Source organism: Puntigrus tetrazona, chromosome 6 (genome assembly GCF_018831695.1).
Source record: "Puntigrus tetrazona isolate hp1 chromosome 6, ASM1883169v1, whole genome shotgun sequence".
Classification (NCBI taxonomy): Eukaryota; Metazoa; Chordata; class Actinopteri; order Cypriniformes; family Cyprinidae; genus Puntigrus; species Puntigrus tetrazona.
This window is the reverse complement of record NC_056704.1, coordinates 19,864,230-19,880,950: the sequence shown is the minus strand read 5'-3', so window position 1 is coordinate 19,880,950 and position 16,721 is coordinate 19,864,230. Positions and strand designations below refer to the sequence as shown.

Below are 16,721 nucleotides of genomic sequence, written 5' to 3'. Positions count from 1 at the left end.
GTAAATGATCATAGGGGTGCAGAGAGGACACATTTACTGATTGCTGAATGTCTTTTTAACAGCTCTAATCTAATGACGAGGGCTGGAAAGGAGAGTAACACTGAAAACAGGAGAGGAGGCTTATTCTTGTCTGTTGCCCTGCAGTCTGACCCAGAACAAGAGAGACGAAGGATGGGGCGTGGTCTTTTTGAAGGTTAAAAGCTTGTCTCATTTGTGTACGCAGAAACCCAGAGGCGCTTCCACATTAAACTAACCAATCACAGAACACAAGACACACCTGCTCTTAGAAGAAGGCCAGGGATTGGTCCCAGCGTAAAAATGACACCTGGGCAGGGCTCCAAGGTGTACCTGAAAACCTAGATGTTTTGTAGGAACAGTTTCTTCGCTTCAGGAGCTTTAGGAGATTGTGTTCCTTCTCATGCTTGAGACTCCATTACTATTGTCTGTGCGTCTTCATCGGGTACCTTCAGACCGGTTCGAGTGGTTTGGCCTAACGTGGAATGAGCAAACATACCTTTAACAAGTGGAAGGAGCAGGAAGTGATCTTCTTCAGCTAAAGCGACGCTGCGACACAATGGCATCTCTTGTCTGGGACTCCATACTGAATGACGGCACCAGGAATTCATAGGGTAACTAATAGTTTTTCTTTATTATTAAAAAACAAAGACAATTCATAAATTGCAAAAATAAATAAATTATATATATAATTATGCATATGTATCATTTATTTTATATATATATATATGTATCTCGGGTAATATATACATTAATAAAGTTTACTATTAGCAAATACTCATAGTAAAGTATTAAAAAGAACAATGAAAATATATAAATTATATTTTAGATCAACAAAATCGTTTTTTAATTCTTTGTTGTAAAAATCAAATATGAATTTTACTCTGAAATATCATTAAGATTAAACATAAAGGTCTATGAGTGCCCAGCAAGTTAACTTTCACTTCCGTGATGTGTCAAACCTGTTTGATCAGTTTAAAACAAAGGGGGGTATGAAGTAAAAAAACGTCACGCATTCAGAAGTGTTTAATGTTATAATAATATAATATAATAAATGAGCCTTGTTGCATTTTAGAAACTGTTTATAATCTTCAAGATTTGGTTGATACATGGACACATGCTCATAAAATCTCATACATACAATTTTCCTCTCTTCACTTAAAAAAAGTGTTCTAATAAAAAGGTACAAGGAAGAGAAAGTGTAACCTTAATTAGTCTTTTCGATTTTACTGTGTGCTTTGACTTTAAACAACAACCGAGCCAAAATGTGAAAACTTACTTAGTTTGGTTTCAGTAGTAAGTGAGTTATCTAATCTAATCTTATCTAATCTGTTGTACAGGTGAGGGGTCAGTCAGGTGCACGCTCAGGTATAGGTGACAAAGATCAGCCATTTTGATTAGCATGACTAAGCACTTTGCTTACCAACTATGTTGTGTGGCTGTAATGGGATTTGGAGGCCGTAGACGCAATTTTGTTTTGATGAAGGTACGACCAATTAGTCGAACTCTCCCAGGTCATGGAGACGTCTCAAAGGTCATGGTTTCCAAGGATGCAGGCCAGGGCGTACACCTAAGACATAAAGTTCTGGTTAAAATGTTGTAATTTTTTCTAAAAATAGCCTTAAAGAAAATGAGTAACTTCATAGTGAAACTGGAAGTGGTCCAGTCTAAATGAACATGCACGTCATAAAGCCTTTGGGGTCTGTTGTAAGATAAGCGGTTTTTAAAGGAAATACATAAAGCTATAAAAAAGATGGGCCAGTCAGTAAAACAGATAATCATTAACAAACACCTACAATGTCTTGCTAAAGTACAGTAACTCTGATTTTATAGTGATAGACATTAGCATTTCTTAGCTCTCTTTATGTTTCATGCCGAACTGAACACAATTAGATGGAACAAATAATAAATATATAAATAATCAATGTGGCAAATACCGGATGCTCATCTCCATCTTACAAGGCAGTTTTGGATGTAATATCTTCTCTAATACTGCCTGGTAATGATGCAGATGGTCCTCCTCAAGCATCGTTACAAATGCTTTGCATCTGGGTGTGGATGTGCAGACTATGCAAATAAACTCACACACAAATACGCAAAGGAAAATATGCTATGAAAAGATGTGTATTCTTTGGCTGGATCATTTGAATACTATGATGCAGAAGAAGTTCATTCATCGTCTCTAGGGTGCATCTTACCTGGCAGTGCTTGACTGTTCAATGATGTTCTAACACTGTCTGGTAACGATGCATTCTGGGGGCTACCTGACCATGAACAGACAATTGTGTGGAATGTAGTATATATTTTTTAACTTTAGAAAGTGCTTAAATGTTCTTTAATAAAGTTCAATGGAGTTAATGATTTACAGGAAGACTGGATGAGACTGCTTATTAAAAAATAAAAGGAGTGTAATTAAAAGAAGAGGTATGAATATAGATCGTCTCACTTAGCCATCATTAAAGTTATGAACCCCACCCTGTTTCATCCAAATACCTTCATGAATGTCACAAAAGTAATTCCTCCATACTCACACACCCTCTAATGTGTAATGTGCCATTTAGCGATCAGTTCATCCTCCTTTTCTTGTGTCTTATTGTGTGCATGACACCCGAGATCTGTGTGACAAACACTAATTGACCTGCGCCTACACAATTCACCTTTCCTGTTCGCTGTGTTGAAGGGGAAGTTATGCCAGTCAGGAAAATATAAAATATCAATTGGGTTTTTTGTGTGTGTTACTGACTTCAAACTTATTTTGCAGGTCATTATGTATTCTACGATGCAAAGAAACGTCCATGTTTTTATAATAAAAGAGAGCTATAAATAACACACTGATGGGACAGCTTACATGACAAATTAGTTTCTATGAAAAATATATCCGTAGACATGACTCAGTGAAACATTTGGTAGTATTCTGAATGTAAATGAGGAAATAAGGTAGTGTTTTGCCCATTTAGTCATTTCTGGGGTGTGTTGTTTACAGAGAAATTAAAATTCTGGCATGTTTTACTGAGCTTCATGCTATTCCATACCTGTACGAGACACATTTTTGAAATAATATTTTAGCTGTTTTTGCCCATGAAAAACATACTTACCAAGTTGTCTCAAAAACCATTGGGAAGTTAATGTTTAATTCTGACAACGCTCCTTTGAATCTCTGCTTGCTTTTTATCCTTTACTAACAGATCCTTTAAACAGTTTCTTTTAAGATCTTTCTGCTAAAAAAATATCTTTAATTCTGTCATTTTCTTTTTGTCTGCTTTTATCTCTTCTACAGTCACATGACATCAGACACTTTCTTCTGGCTCTCAGCTGCAGTAAAATCCTCTGATTTGTGTCTTACCAGGCAAGTTTAGATGTTGATACTCTGTCTAATACTGCCTGGTAATGCCATCAATCACAAGGAATTTGATCACCATTTTTCCTTTTCCTTCCTTACCTACACTGCCGCAATGGAATTGTTTTTTTTTTTTTTAAATAATTAAACAGTGTTTGGAGTCTTAATAAAAATAATAAAGGTTTTAAAATGCTGTACCTTATATGTATTGTTTAATTGTATGTCTGCCTATTTTGCTCCATGTACATTATTGTGTATTTTGGTCAATAAATGTGAATTACAATCAAGACGTTTTGTGTTTTTTGATTTGATTTTGATTCTGTGTGTCAGTGTGTATGTATTTTTAGTGATTGCTGATTTGATTTATTATTAAAAATAGCAGATTCAAACAGTTCTATTTTTGTCTGATCACATTCCACAAACATGTGCAGAGCAATAGATAGCCAGTAAAATATTTAAGAGCAGAGCAAAATTAGAAAAATATATATACATATATTGTACTATACTATATTGCCAATAAGATCGGAACACCCCCTTTTAATGAATCTTATCTTAATGTTTAAAATCATAGTGTTTACGCATATAATGATATTTTAGGAAATGCATCTGCTTCTAATGCTTCTAATTTTATATAGTTTGGACACTAATGACTTGTACACATAGAGTCATTTTTGACACTTCCAAAACTGTTGCAACAGAGATGGAAATACAACTTTTAAACATATTAATTCTTTGTTGGCACGGTTTTGGAAGTGTCTTTTTCTGTTCTAATGAAGAGGGTGTCCCAATATTGTTTTCTATAGTGTGTGTACAAATCATTGGTGTCAACGGTTTTTTGGCTTGAGGTCTTGATTTAAAGTCAGAGCAGAGGTATTCAGGATTATGACTTCTTCCACAGTGAACTAATAATTTCTTATTCAACATTTTCTTATACACAGAGGCACTGTCATATAAGAATAGAAAAGATTCCTGTCCAAACTATTGTTATAAAATGTAAAGAAAAATTCCCTAGAACATCATCATATGCTTAAACATTAAAGGAACACTCCACTTTTTTTAGAAATAGTCTCATTCTCGAAGTCCCCAGAGATAATAAGTTTTAACGTTTTGGAATACATTCAGCCAAAATCCGGGTCTTGCAATAGCACTTTTAGCATAGCTTAGCATAGATCATTGAATCCAGTTAGACCAGTAGCATTGTGTTCAAAAATGGCCAAAGTGTTTCAATATTTTTCCTATTTACAACTTGACTCTTCTGTAGTTATATTAAATACCAAGGGAGGAAAATTTGTGGCAAAAATTAGTGATTTTCTAGGCAGATATAAGTAGGAGCTATACTCCCATTCCGGCATAATAATCAAGGAAGTTTGATGCTGTAACATGGCCGCAGCAGGCGCATGTGGAAAATAGTCCCTAGCTTGCAAGACATGCTCACTGTGCAGGCAAGTCTTAGCACACAACATAACAGAAGAGTACCGTCAGATCTGTCACCTCCCTCAGTTAAATATTTTGACAATATTGATATTTCGATATGACATTTTATATTTTTAGTGGAATTGTTGGTCACGTGTGAATGTGCAATCTGAAATGTTATAAACACTGAATGCTGTTAAAGTTTAAATAAAGAGAAAAGTTGGGACGTTAGATCAAAGCATAGCTCAATAACTTAGTACATATAAGTACATATACACACTAAATTTAATTTGAGTTTGAGGTTTTATTGCTTTTAATTTTGCACCGTTTTATCCCACCTCTCAAGAATGACTGATACATGAAGTGTATTTGGGAATGTGATTTTATCATCCAGTCCACTAGACGGCACTACTTACATCATGGCCTTGACGGTGTGCAATAACGAATAAACCGAACTGGGCAACTACTTCCGTACCACGCTTTGCGACATCATTTTTTTTTAAATTATATTTTCTAACAAACCGTATTTGTTGAATAACAGACATGGCTGGAATTCCGCCGGACTCATGGCAGCCCCCCACAGTATCGCTGGACACAACGTGAGTCGCACAGTGGACTCTGAATGAATGAGTCGCGTTTTGATAACGCAGAAGTGAAGCTGTGATCATTGGTTTTAGTTGTTTCGTTACTTATAGATGTAGGAAAACGCAAAGCTTTGCAGCATGTTTGTATTAAACAAGTAACGAATCTGTTCACGTCGATTAGTTGTACGGGTTATATTGTTTTAGATCAGAGATGGTGCTGTGATTCCCAACTCATTAAAACTTACGGTTTTAGTGATTCTTTCTTTTGCTTTATGACGTACAAACGTCGTCCCATATTATTCACGTTAGATCATTATACATTTTAAGTTTATTTTATTTTACGTCTTTAAAATATGTTGCATTTTTTTACACATAGAAGCTAGATGATGGAGTGTGTTTTGAGTTTCTGTATTTCTGCATGGCAAATATTACATTCACAAACTAAAATTTGCAAAACATGGCAGACTTTTACTTGAAGATGAGTCACTGATCAAAACATATAACAAATACTAATTTGCAGACATTTTTGCTTATGTGACCAACACTTACTTTACACTGTCTTCTCAGGATGGGCACTATCGTTCTAGAACTGTACTGGAATCATGCGCCAAAAACCTGCAAGAATTTCGCAGAACTGGGCAGAAGAGGATATTACAACAACAACAAGTTCCACCGCATTATCAAAGACTTCATGGTTCAAGGAGGCGATCCTACGGGGACAGGTGAGGATAAAAGAAATACTCGTCATTCAGCACTCCTTTTAGATATTTCATTTGACAATTCCATGAAATGAATCACAGAACGCTTATTTAAGCGGCTGTTGAGAAATGCCGTAAAGGTGGTGGATATGTTTTTATCAAGCGAAATAGTCAACTTCGTTGTTTGTCTTTCATTTTAATTTACTGCGGGTTTGTGAGATGTATTTATGTAAAAATTTCTGTCTGCAGGTCGTGGTGGTGCCTCTATATATGGCAAGCAGTTTGAAGATGAATTGCATCCAGAGTTGAAATTTACAGGTAATATAGCAAATAATGCATTCAATAGTATTGTATTGTATTTATTTAGTTATTGAACTATTAATTTATTAAACAGTTAACTGGAAATGTTCTACTCAAATATTTTGTCAGTGTGTGTGTGTGTGTGTGTGTGTGTGTGTGTGTGTGTGTGTGTGTGTGTGTGTATATATATATATATATATATATATATATATATATATATATATATATATATATATATATATATATATATATATATATATAACTAGTTTACTGTTTGTTTGTTTTTTTATTAGAAGTCAGTCAGTCATAATTTATTTATATATTTTGTAGGTGCTGGAATTCTCGCAATGGCCAATGCAGGGCCAGATACAAACGGAAGCCAGTTCTTCCTCTCGTTGGCTCCCACACAGTGGCTGGATGGGAAACACACTATATTTGGACGGGTCTGCCAGGGCATTGGGGTTCTTAATCGTATTGGCATGGTTGAGACCAACAGTCAGGACCGCCCTATGGATGACATTAAAATTCTCAGAGTCAATCTACCTAACTAAGACATCTGCTTGCATAATGTTTCATGCTTTATTTTTGTACAGTCCTTTTATTACATTAAACCTTCAAAGTTTTCATAAAATATACTCTCTGCTCTTTATTCCCCATGGCCACATGGTGGTGTCTTTACTATATGAGTTTGGGTTCATTACAGAAAAATTTCTATTTATTGTGTACATTCCTTTACATTACACCAAATGACTCAGAAAGATTAAGAATTATTTGGAGATGTAATTGGAGATGACAATCATGATTCCAGCACAGTCACACTGCATTAGTTGCTCATAAATTTTAAATGCTTTCTTTGAAACAGAACAAGATAAAACTTGATCATGCGATTTCTCATATCAAATATAGGAATAAAACAAACTCATTTCACATCACAGGGTCACCAACAGAATATGCAGTAATAAATCATTGTCTTTTCTAACTATATATATATATATATATATATATATATATATATATATATATATATATATATATATAAAATATTCAATATTTAAAACTGTATGTTGAGTAAATGTTAGGCAAAAAGGGTTAAACAGAAATAGCATAAACAACATGGCTTAGCTGTGATTTTTTTTTGGCAGGACAACATCAGTTGGAAACAATATCACCATAATCCCGGTTTTCTGGACAGATGTTTTATGATCCTAGACTTCAAAAGGATTTTTATGGAAAACTCACATTTCAGAATGCAGATATCCTGGATTAAACTTAATCTGTGTCTATGGAAAAAAGTAAACAAAGCCATAGAGGTTATAACCCACAAAATCCTGTTGTTGGAGCCTAAAAATGGGTGCTTGTTGTCCATGAGTAGCATAAATTACTTGAAAGCATTACTTTTTTATCATCTGGGAAAAATGACCAGACAGAAAGAAAAAGTTGTACATTGTACACGTCTGTATAAATAATTGATTTACAGACTAATCTGATATGGGTTTTTTTTTTTACATATATACTGTTTTTTTTTATTTGTAAAATGAATCTAAAAAAGATACAATATGAGTTAAAAAATTACTATAAAGACAACATACTAAAAAACATATAACTGTAAAAATACATATATCACCCTGTCCATGACTTGCATTTTCCAAAAACCTTTGCGCTGATTAAGCACATTTTACATAATGCCCACAAGGTATGTGAAACACTGAATATCACTGAAAGAGATATCTATAAATCTCTTACCATGGATCAAAAAAAATCAATGCCTAAAGGCTCAATTTATCTAATAGCAGGTTAACTTGCATGAGAAAATCATAAAGAAAATCTCTAATAAGCTGTCCCCTGAGAATACCCAACTGTCAAAATGCATGACTGCTTTGTTCGTCATGGCTGCTCTGCTTTAAAGCAGCAGACATTTATGTACAGTATGTGTTTGCATAGTAAAGGTATCTGCATCTTTAGAGGAAAGATTCGGTGTTTGCTGTGAAACTAATAATCATTGTTTTTTTAAAGAATTTTGTAAAAAGGTGGACTCACAATCAGCACTAATAGATTACAGTCCATAAATAAATGTTTTATATGAAACAAGGCACTATTGTCTTTATGCAAAAGAAAGGACATATGCAGTTGTATCAGCTGTTGCTTACTTTAGCATTTTAAATCTATCATTTAACTGTCATATGCCTCATATTGCACCTATTTTTTTTTTTTTTTCGAAATCAAAAACGATTTTCCTTTTGGTACTAATTGACTGAACTGCTTTTTAATATATAAGTACAATTGACGTAATGGCAGTTGAACATTAAAGGTTGTCTGGGGTCTTTTCTCTGTCGGTAGAGGATGACAGAGTATACTGATGTGCCGAGGGTCTCTGAGACTGAGGTAGATCCTCAGCTGGAGTGCAAGCCAACTGGAGACGCTGAGGGCAACACACACAAAACATTCACTTATCCCTATTACATTTCAGTCCATAGGAAATGAAAGAAATTCATTCCTGTCGTGAAACTGTTGCCTGCTGGTTCTATTAAAGATTTCAGGAACATTTCAGAAACACAGACTAAACACTTTTTTAATAAAAAAGCCAAACACCTACCTCCCAGAAAGTACCGTTTCCCTTGTAGAGTTTGTAAATCATGTTAATGGGGATGAGAGAAAGAGAGGATACAGCAAGGAACCATCCAATAGCGTATGCCCACCACGGATACATGTATGTGTTATTAAACTTCAGGGGACTGTACTTGACCAGAGAGAAGATAAAGGTGCCCTACAGGACACAATGGACAAAAATATAGTTTGTTTGTTTGTTTGCTTTTTATATATGTGACCCAGGACCACAAAACCAGTAATGAGGGTCATTTTTTTAAACGTTTATTTATACATCATCTGAAAGCTAAATAAATAAGTAATGAATCATTTTAACTGATATATTGTTTGTTAGGATATAGGACAAAATTTGGCAGATACAACTATTAGAAAATCTGGAATCTTAGGGTGTAAAAAAAAAAAAAATCAGAAATTCGCCTTCAAACATTTCCAAATGAAACTCTTAGCAATGAATATTACTAATCAAGAATTGAGTTTTAATACAATTATGGTTAGACATTTTTACAAAATATCGTCATGGAACATGATCTTTACTTAATATCCTTATGGGTTTTGACCAGTAGAAAGTATTTTTGGCTATTGCTTCAAATGTACCAGTGCTACTTTAGACTGTTTTGTGCTCTAGGGTCACACATGGTATATCAAATAGTCTGTTTCACTCAAATGTGTTCCTATTTTACCACATGATAGAAACAGACTTACCACACAGACAGAGGGGGTGACATAGAGCCAGCAATACTTCATCATGGGCCAGGGTTTGTAGCCAATCATGTCTTCTATGTTCTCGTAGAATCGGTCAGCACCTTGATGTGATTTTAAGCACATAAATTCCTACGAATGAGCAGTAAGTACTATTTAGTTTAAGGGACATTTAAGTGTAGGCTACTCACCATATACCCAGCCAATGGCTACAGACTGACAAGTAGCCAGGAACAGAAGAGTGGCTCCACTACACACATAATGATCAAACAACTGAATGATGTACAGACCACCCTGAGAAACAGAACGTGGGATACTTATAAAAGCAATAATATTCTAAAGAACATTATGCAAAGCCATAGATTGCACGTGCATTATGTATGATTTCAGTGTAACGTAAGTGAATTGCAAATCTGAGATGACTGTAAGGATGCTTGTTGATTTTCAATTTTGTGGCCCACCTCTGTGATCATAAAGAGGCCCATCAGGTAGCAGACAAGGCAAATCCCTAAAAGCAGCAGCTCTCTTCGAAAGCCACGTCTCAAAACAGTGGGAAAGATGTCTGTCACTGACGTCATTATGCTCTCCAGTCCAACAAACTAAGTAACACAAAAACAACATTGGATGGGGAGGCGGGAACAGGTGTTAGGCTAAGAAGGAGAAAGAAGTCTTACCTGACTGTCAAAGCCCAAGAGGATGATCATAATAAAGAAACACACAGCCCAGAACTGAGACCATGGCAACATTGTCACTGCCTGAGGATACACTATAAACACCAGTCCTGGACCTAACGACAGCAGAGGGAGGATGATCATGACCAAAACCACCTAAAGTATTTTACATTATGCATGCATTACCCCTTCCATTACATAGCAATGGGATTAATTGTGAACTAAACTCCAGTATAGGATGACAAATAATGGAGTCTGACTTAATTTGTTTGATTATTAAAGGTCATTGGCATAGGCAGTGACAATTACGTATTTAAACAAACTATGTTATACCATTCAAATTTCAGTTTGATGGTTTATTTGGCATGTTAGAATGTATTGTTCAAAAAAGAACAATAAAATATGCTTTTTCTTACCAGATTCTGCCACAAGGGATATGTCCACCCCCTGCTCCTGTGCCATGTGTCCCAGAACAGAGAAAATGGCAAACCCACCTAAAAAACTGGTTCCACTATTCAGCAAGCAGAGGTAGAAAGAGTCCCTGTAGGATTTTTTTTTAGAAATGCTCAAATTAACACAGTCACATCACAAATATTTTGTCTTTTGTGTAAAAATGTTTAAATATTGTGTAATCTATCTATCTATCTATCTATTTAAGAACTACATATTAAATAAATCTCTAAGTCAAGAAAACTCAAACATCTGCAGAAGCTGGTTGCCTTTTTTTTTTATATTGTCAGTTCAAATAAAATATTATACTTAATTTTATGCAGACTCACCTATAACAGTTGTTGTTATATTGATTGTAGCTACCAAGAGAGCTGAGGTATCCAAGACATATGGCGTAAGAGTAAAAGATTTGAGTCCCAGCATCCATCCATACCTTTCAAAGACCAAATAAGCAAAAAAATTAAACAATAAATCAGAAAGAGCAACATAAAAACTAAACACAACAAAAACATTTGAGACGGTTGATTAATCCAGATTTTCAGCAAACCATTTTAGGTTTTATAATGCCTTTACCTGTGGGTCAGCCAGCCGTGTCAGATCTGGGTACATGTAGTAGTGGATGCCGTTGATGGCACCAGGTAAAGTGACCCCTCGTAAGAGAAGTATCAGGAGCATAACGTAAGGGAATGTTGCTGTGAAATAGACTGCCTATAAATACGAAAATGATTTTAGTTTTAGACTTTTAATTGAATGTAATATACAGTATCTGGGATTTGCATGCTAAAAATTGTTTCCAAGCCATTTGCAGGATATTTTTTTACTACGTTCTAAGATATTTCATAACAGGTAATATGAATGTGCGTAACCTTCCCAGTAGATTTCACGCCCTTCCAGATGCAGAAGTAGATCAAGATCCAAACAAGTAAGAGAATAAGAGCCAAGTCCCACCTTACTGTGCCCAAATGCTGTATTCCACTGGATAGTCGCAAAACTCTGTGACTGCAGAATGCATTTAAACAATTGATATTGTGTATATATATATATATATATATATATATATATATATATATATATATATATAGTGAGAGAAGAACTGCTATATATGTGAAATAATAGACACAAACAAAACATGGTACCATGTCCAGTAAAATCTATCATTTTATTTTGAATGTATGTTCATTGCATTTTCGTTTAACTCACCGCCAGAATTCCATCACAGAGGAAGAAGCGTTGAGAGGAGACGTCCACCCTGAGCTAGAATTCTTCACACTAAGCACTATACAAGCATCTAACACCAAAGAGATACAAATGGATGAAAGTTATATAACGTAGTGTTAACAATCATGAAGAAGCCAGAACCTAACCTGATGAAATTTATCAAAGCAACTGATTCATACATAGTAGCTAAACAAAATTATATATTTCTTTCTCTGTTCCCGGTATAAGCATCAGTGTTTGGGGCAAATAGAAAAATACATTATCTAATAATATAAGTAGTGCCCATGTGCTTGTTGATGTAATAGATCACAATTAAAAATTCACCTGTCAAAAAGCTTGACAACTTGATTAAATTCCTACATAACATACCTCAATTAAAATGTCCTACTTTGACGAGATTTCTTAAAAAAGAAAAAAATTATGTGCCAACACCTAACGGACTGGCACATTATTAAAAGAATTATAATTGATGAAGTAACCTTCATCCAAATGTACCTGTGTTCCACAGATTGCTGCAGCTGGCCCAGGGCAGTTCCACACTGAAGGCTGAGAAAAGGTACAGGAAGGCCCAGACTATGATGATGATGTAGGTAATTGAGCCATAGACAATAATAATTTGACTGGCATAACCCATTCCTGAAAAAGAGAGTTGTGTTAAGACTGAAGTATAAACAAAAGTTACCTACTTTTACTTTTACAAACAATTTGTAATCATATAGCATACATTCTTCAATAAAAAGATTAAAAAGTACATGCTAGAGAAAGAGGACAGTGTTTAAAATGTAATAATGTAGTTTAGCAATTAGCAATCAATAAAATATTGGTGATGTGGATCACTAGTATAATAGGTAGTAAAACTAGTTTCTGCAATAAAATGTGATTGCTGATAAACTCATTTATTTTGAATATAAACTTAAAGTGCCCCGATTACAGGATTTTGAAAATAACCTTTCATGCAGTGTGTAACACAGCTCTAAGTTAATGAAAACACCCTGCAGAAGTTTAAAATCTGAAAGTGCATTGTGTATAAAATTATTGTCTTTCAAAAGAAAGTCGACTCTGCATCACTGAAATGAGTCGATTCATATTGACGTCAAAATAAAACATTAGCATATTGCCTGCCTACTTGTTGGTCTTTTCACGTTAGTTTGAATGAAAATGCTAATTTATTCTACGCTGCACATTATAAGATCATTTAAATGTTTTTTTGACGTTGCGTGCATGTCAACCTGTTGTTTGGGACCCCCAAAACCAAAATATGACCTTTCATATCCCATAATAGGGGCACTTTAAATTTAAATTGTCAGCAAGTTAAAGACCACAGAAACACTGTTAGCACATGCATTACAGTGTCAAGTAGTTTACAGCAGAATTAAGCCACAAAATATAAAAAGAAAAACTGAACTTTGTGCTATTACCCTTTATTTATTTCAAAGAGACATAACGCAGAGAACATTTAAAGGAATTTCACATAATGCATACAATTGTGACCCACCTTCAAAAAGAGGACAGATCTTTCTCCAACATGTGATGCCTCCCTGACTGGTGTACTGACCCAAAGACGTCTCGAGCACAAAAAGTGGGATACCACAAGTGAGCAGGTACAGGACATATGGAATGAAAAATGCCCCTAAGGATTTAAGAAAATCATTATTATATTATATTATATTATATTATATTATATTATATTATATTATATTATATTATATTATATTATATTATATTATATGATCAAAAATAGATTCGGTAAATTAAATATTGCATTATAAGAAAAACCTAAAATATTACATAGAATGTTGTTTAGGGGGAAAAAAGTTCCCGTTTCATGATTAATGTTACACACCTGGAATACTAATGCAACTCAGATAGAAAGGCATAACTAATTGTAAATGATAAAGGGCTTAATAATTGTATTTTTTTAAATATGACATGATTCAAAATTTTAAAAATTAAAAAAATTGCATGTGTTGCCAAAGCAAGCACTCACAGGGATTTATTATGTAAACACTGACAAACAGATGGTTTATAAATAAGTGCTTCTTAATAAGTATCACAACCCTAAAGTGACAGGCAGGCATATAACCCAAAATTCTGATTATGTAGTCCCTTTGTCACACATAAAATTAAAACAATATCAAACCCAAGCATAAACTATCTGAAGTATTGTCCAAAACTACTTACCACCTCCATTTTTATAGCAAAGATAAGGGAACCTCCAAACATTTCCAAGCCCAATGATAGCTCCGGCCACAGTCAGCAGAAATTCAATCTTGTTTGCCCATTGGCCTCTCTCTTCAGGACTTAGATCAGTCTGCTGGTTCCCTGTCCGCCTGGTGGAGGAGCCTGTCATACTCACAGTGTTTACGCCTGTATCTGTCAGCGCTCACGTAGGTGTGCGTGTTCGAAGACGCGAGTCTAGACACAGTGACTATAGTGTTCTGAGGTGCTCATGTATTACCGCAGCTTTTAAGCATTAGCAGGGGGGCGGGCGGTGGGTGATCAGGCTGCCAGGTGTTTTTATCCTGGGGGTAAAGATGTGTTAAGTTGTTCTTCTACTTAGTTCATTAGTTGTGTGACTACAGGCATTTTTAATTAAAAAAAGGCTTCTTCTCAGCAGTGTAGCTAGGACGCTGTCAATCATGCCGTGACCTGTGCAGTTCATTCAGTGCCCTATACTCAGCTTGTGGTTATGCAGGTTATGAGTCATTTATCTGACTCTAGTAACCCGACAGCTGCTAGCCATTATCTCTGTACTTTCATCTGTGTTCAGTGATTTCTGAGACATGGGGAAAAATATGTACCTACCACTAGCAAATTGTCCACTTGGATTATTACTAGAATGCTCTTAAAATGTACTATTTTTTTTTTTTTAATAAGGTATAACATTTATTCCCCCTAAAGTCAATTTAGACCTGCAGAACTTTATACTTCTTATACTGTTGGCTAAAATGGAGATTAAATAAACTTATTTAAAGTAGAAATGTAAATATCACAACTATATCCTGACAGAAGGAATTTGACAATAGAATATTCTGTGCTGGTAAAATAAGATTTTTAATTAATATTACTTAATAAAAAATTTTTTACATTTAATTTTACAAATTAATTGTTTACAATCAATTTTTGAATCACAATAGTTAAGAAAATGTTTGGGAGTTCTTTATGTTTATTTAACAAATAAATATCTATCCTTTATGAGTTTACTATTTGAATTAAATATTAAGGGGCTGTTTTTTTCCTATACTGCCATTTAAGGAGTCTGATATGAGGAATGTCACCAGTATTTTTTATTAAGACTGTGTTTATCTGTTCATAGCATTCATTAGAGACGTTCATATCTGAAAAGTGCCTGGATATGGCTATAAGCTGCATTAGCAAGGTCAAGATGGCCTTGTGTTAAGGATAAACTGCTCTAAAATATGATAATTTAGGATAATTTAATAGTTAGGATCAAGCATTGCAATAAATGTTGCAAGCATTAAGTTCTCATACTATCTTGGATGAACTTTTTATAACTTTGACCTGTAAACCTCTTTGTCTCTTTTGACTTGACTCCACCCTCCTTACAAAATTCATGCTTATATCATCTCAATAAATGACTAATGAGAACATTACACAACAGCTTTTATAACACAGGATTTGATATAACTCAGGACTGAATTTTTTTTAAGCTTGTTATTTAAGATTCCAGTGACTGTTTAGAGTGATCACCCACATTTAAAAAAGATAAATAGATCTAAAATTGCTCTGACTAATCATACATTTTACTTTTGCTATGTATAAACATCCACATTTTTATTTTGCATTAATACCATAATAGTCTGAACTGCATCTTGGAACTTTTGTTTTCCTTCATTCTCTCACTCTCTTAATTAAACCGTTAAATATGATACAGTTAAATAATTGTTAAACCTTGTTTAAACATACTTAACTGTTTATACAGTGAAGTTTTGTTCTCAGGTGCAGTTAAAGGTGAAAACCTTTCTTTTACTGTTAGATCATGCCTCCACTCCAGAAATATCCAGATCCAGCCTTGGATGTCAAAACCTGTCAGAAAATATCCATTTTGCCTGGTAACTAGTCAGTAAATTGTGCAATCATCACCAGATAGTCTCAAACCTGTGTTTGTGTCTGGTTTCCAAAACTGTATTAATAGTCTTTTATCAGCCATGAAAGCCAAAGAAGAGCAGAAGCAAGAGATGAAGTGACAATGATAAAAAAAGAGCAGAGTTTATTGAATGATCACTTGCATATGTTTCAAGGCGTATGCTAAGACTTAGACCGGTAATAACTGTTAAAAACCTTGAAAAAAAAAAGTCCTTCGCTTATCTACTCAAAGACAAATAGTCCTTGAAACCACACATCATAAGACTAAACAACAATGGAAAAATAATAATATTAAAACCATACAATAATGATATATGATGGAAAAATAAAATTATTAAATGATAAACAATTATAAATTAATGAATTACTATAAAATGAAGTAAAAACTTTTTTTTATTTGCAATTGAGGATCCTTAGATATGTGTAGGTGTGTGTGTGTGTGTGTGTGTGGGTGTGTGTGTTTGGGTGTGGGTGTGTGTGTGTGTGAGAAAGAGAGAGAGAGGGAGAGAGTAAACAAATATTTACATCAGAACATTCCAACCTGATCTTGTTTATGGGAAAAAAACATTGGGCATCCAAGGGTTTAATCATTTAAGAAAGCTAATGTTTTTGTTATTCTTGAATG

The 16,721-nt window shown here is 34.4% G+C and overlaps 2 protein-coding genes and 1 long non-coding RNA gene across 3 annotated transcripts; 2 read left to right on the top strand and 1 right to left on the bottom strand.

Moving 5' to 3' along the window:
• Positions 1–368: 368 nt before the first annotated feature.
• LOC122347207 lies at positions 369–3,639 on the top strand. The gene is made up of 2 exons (XR_006251200.1): positions 369–629; positions 3,293–3,639. It is a non-coding gene; the product is annotated as an uncharacterized LOC122347207 (long non-coding RNA).
• A 1,543-nt stretch (positions 3,640–5,182) lies between these two features.
• ppil1 (peptidylprolyl isomerase (cyclophilin)-like 1) lies at positions 5,183–6,978 on the top strand. The gene is made up of 4 exons (XM_043242350.1): positions 5,183–5,364; positions 5,917–6,071; positions 6,297–6,365; positions 6,678–6,978. Exons 1-4 carry the CDS (start codon positions 5,309–5,311, stop codon positions 6,896–6,898), a joined length of 501 nt encoding a protein of 166 aa, XP_043098285.1. The 5' UTR covers positions 5,183–5,308; the 3' UTR covers positions 6,899–6,978.
• Positions 6,979–7,421: 443 nt separating this feature from the next.
• slc6a11a (solute carrier family 6 member 11a) lies at positions 7,422–14,392 on the bottom strand. The gene is made up of 14 exons (XM_043242328.1): positions 14,171–14,392; positions 13,485–13,619; positions 12,485–12,625; positions 11,972–12,059; positions 11,638–11,770; positions 11,345–11,479; positions 11,101–11,204; positions 10,738–10,862; positions 10,325–10,437; positions 10,112–10,249; positions 9,842–9,944; positions 9,654–9,754; positions 8,941–9,111; positions 7,422–8,766 (listed from the first exon to the last, which is right to left on the bottom strand). The coding sequence occupies exons 1-14, from the start codon at positions 14,337–14,339 to the stop codon at positions 8,650–8,652; spliced, it is 1,773 nt and encodes a 590-aa protein (XP_043098263.1). The 5' UTR covers positions 14,340–14,392; the 3' UTR covers positions 7,422–8,649.
• Positions 14,393–16,721: the final 2,329 nt, after the last annotated feature.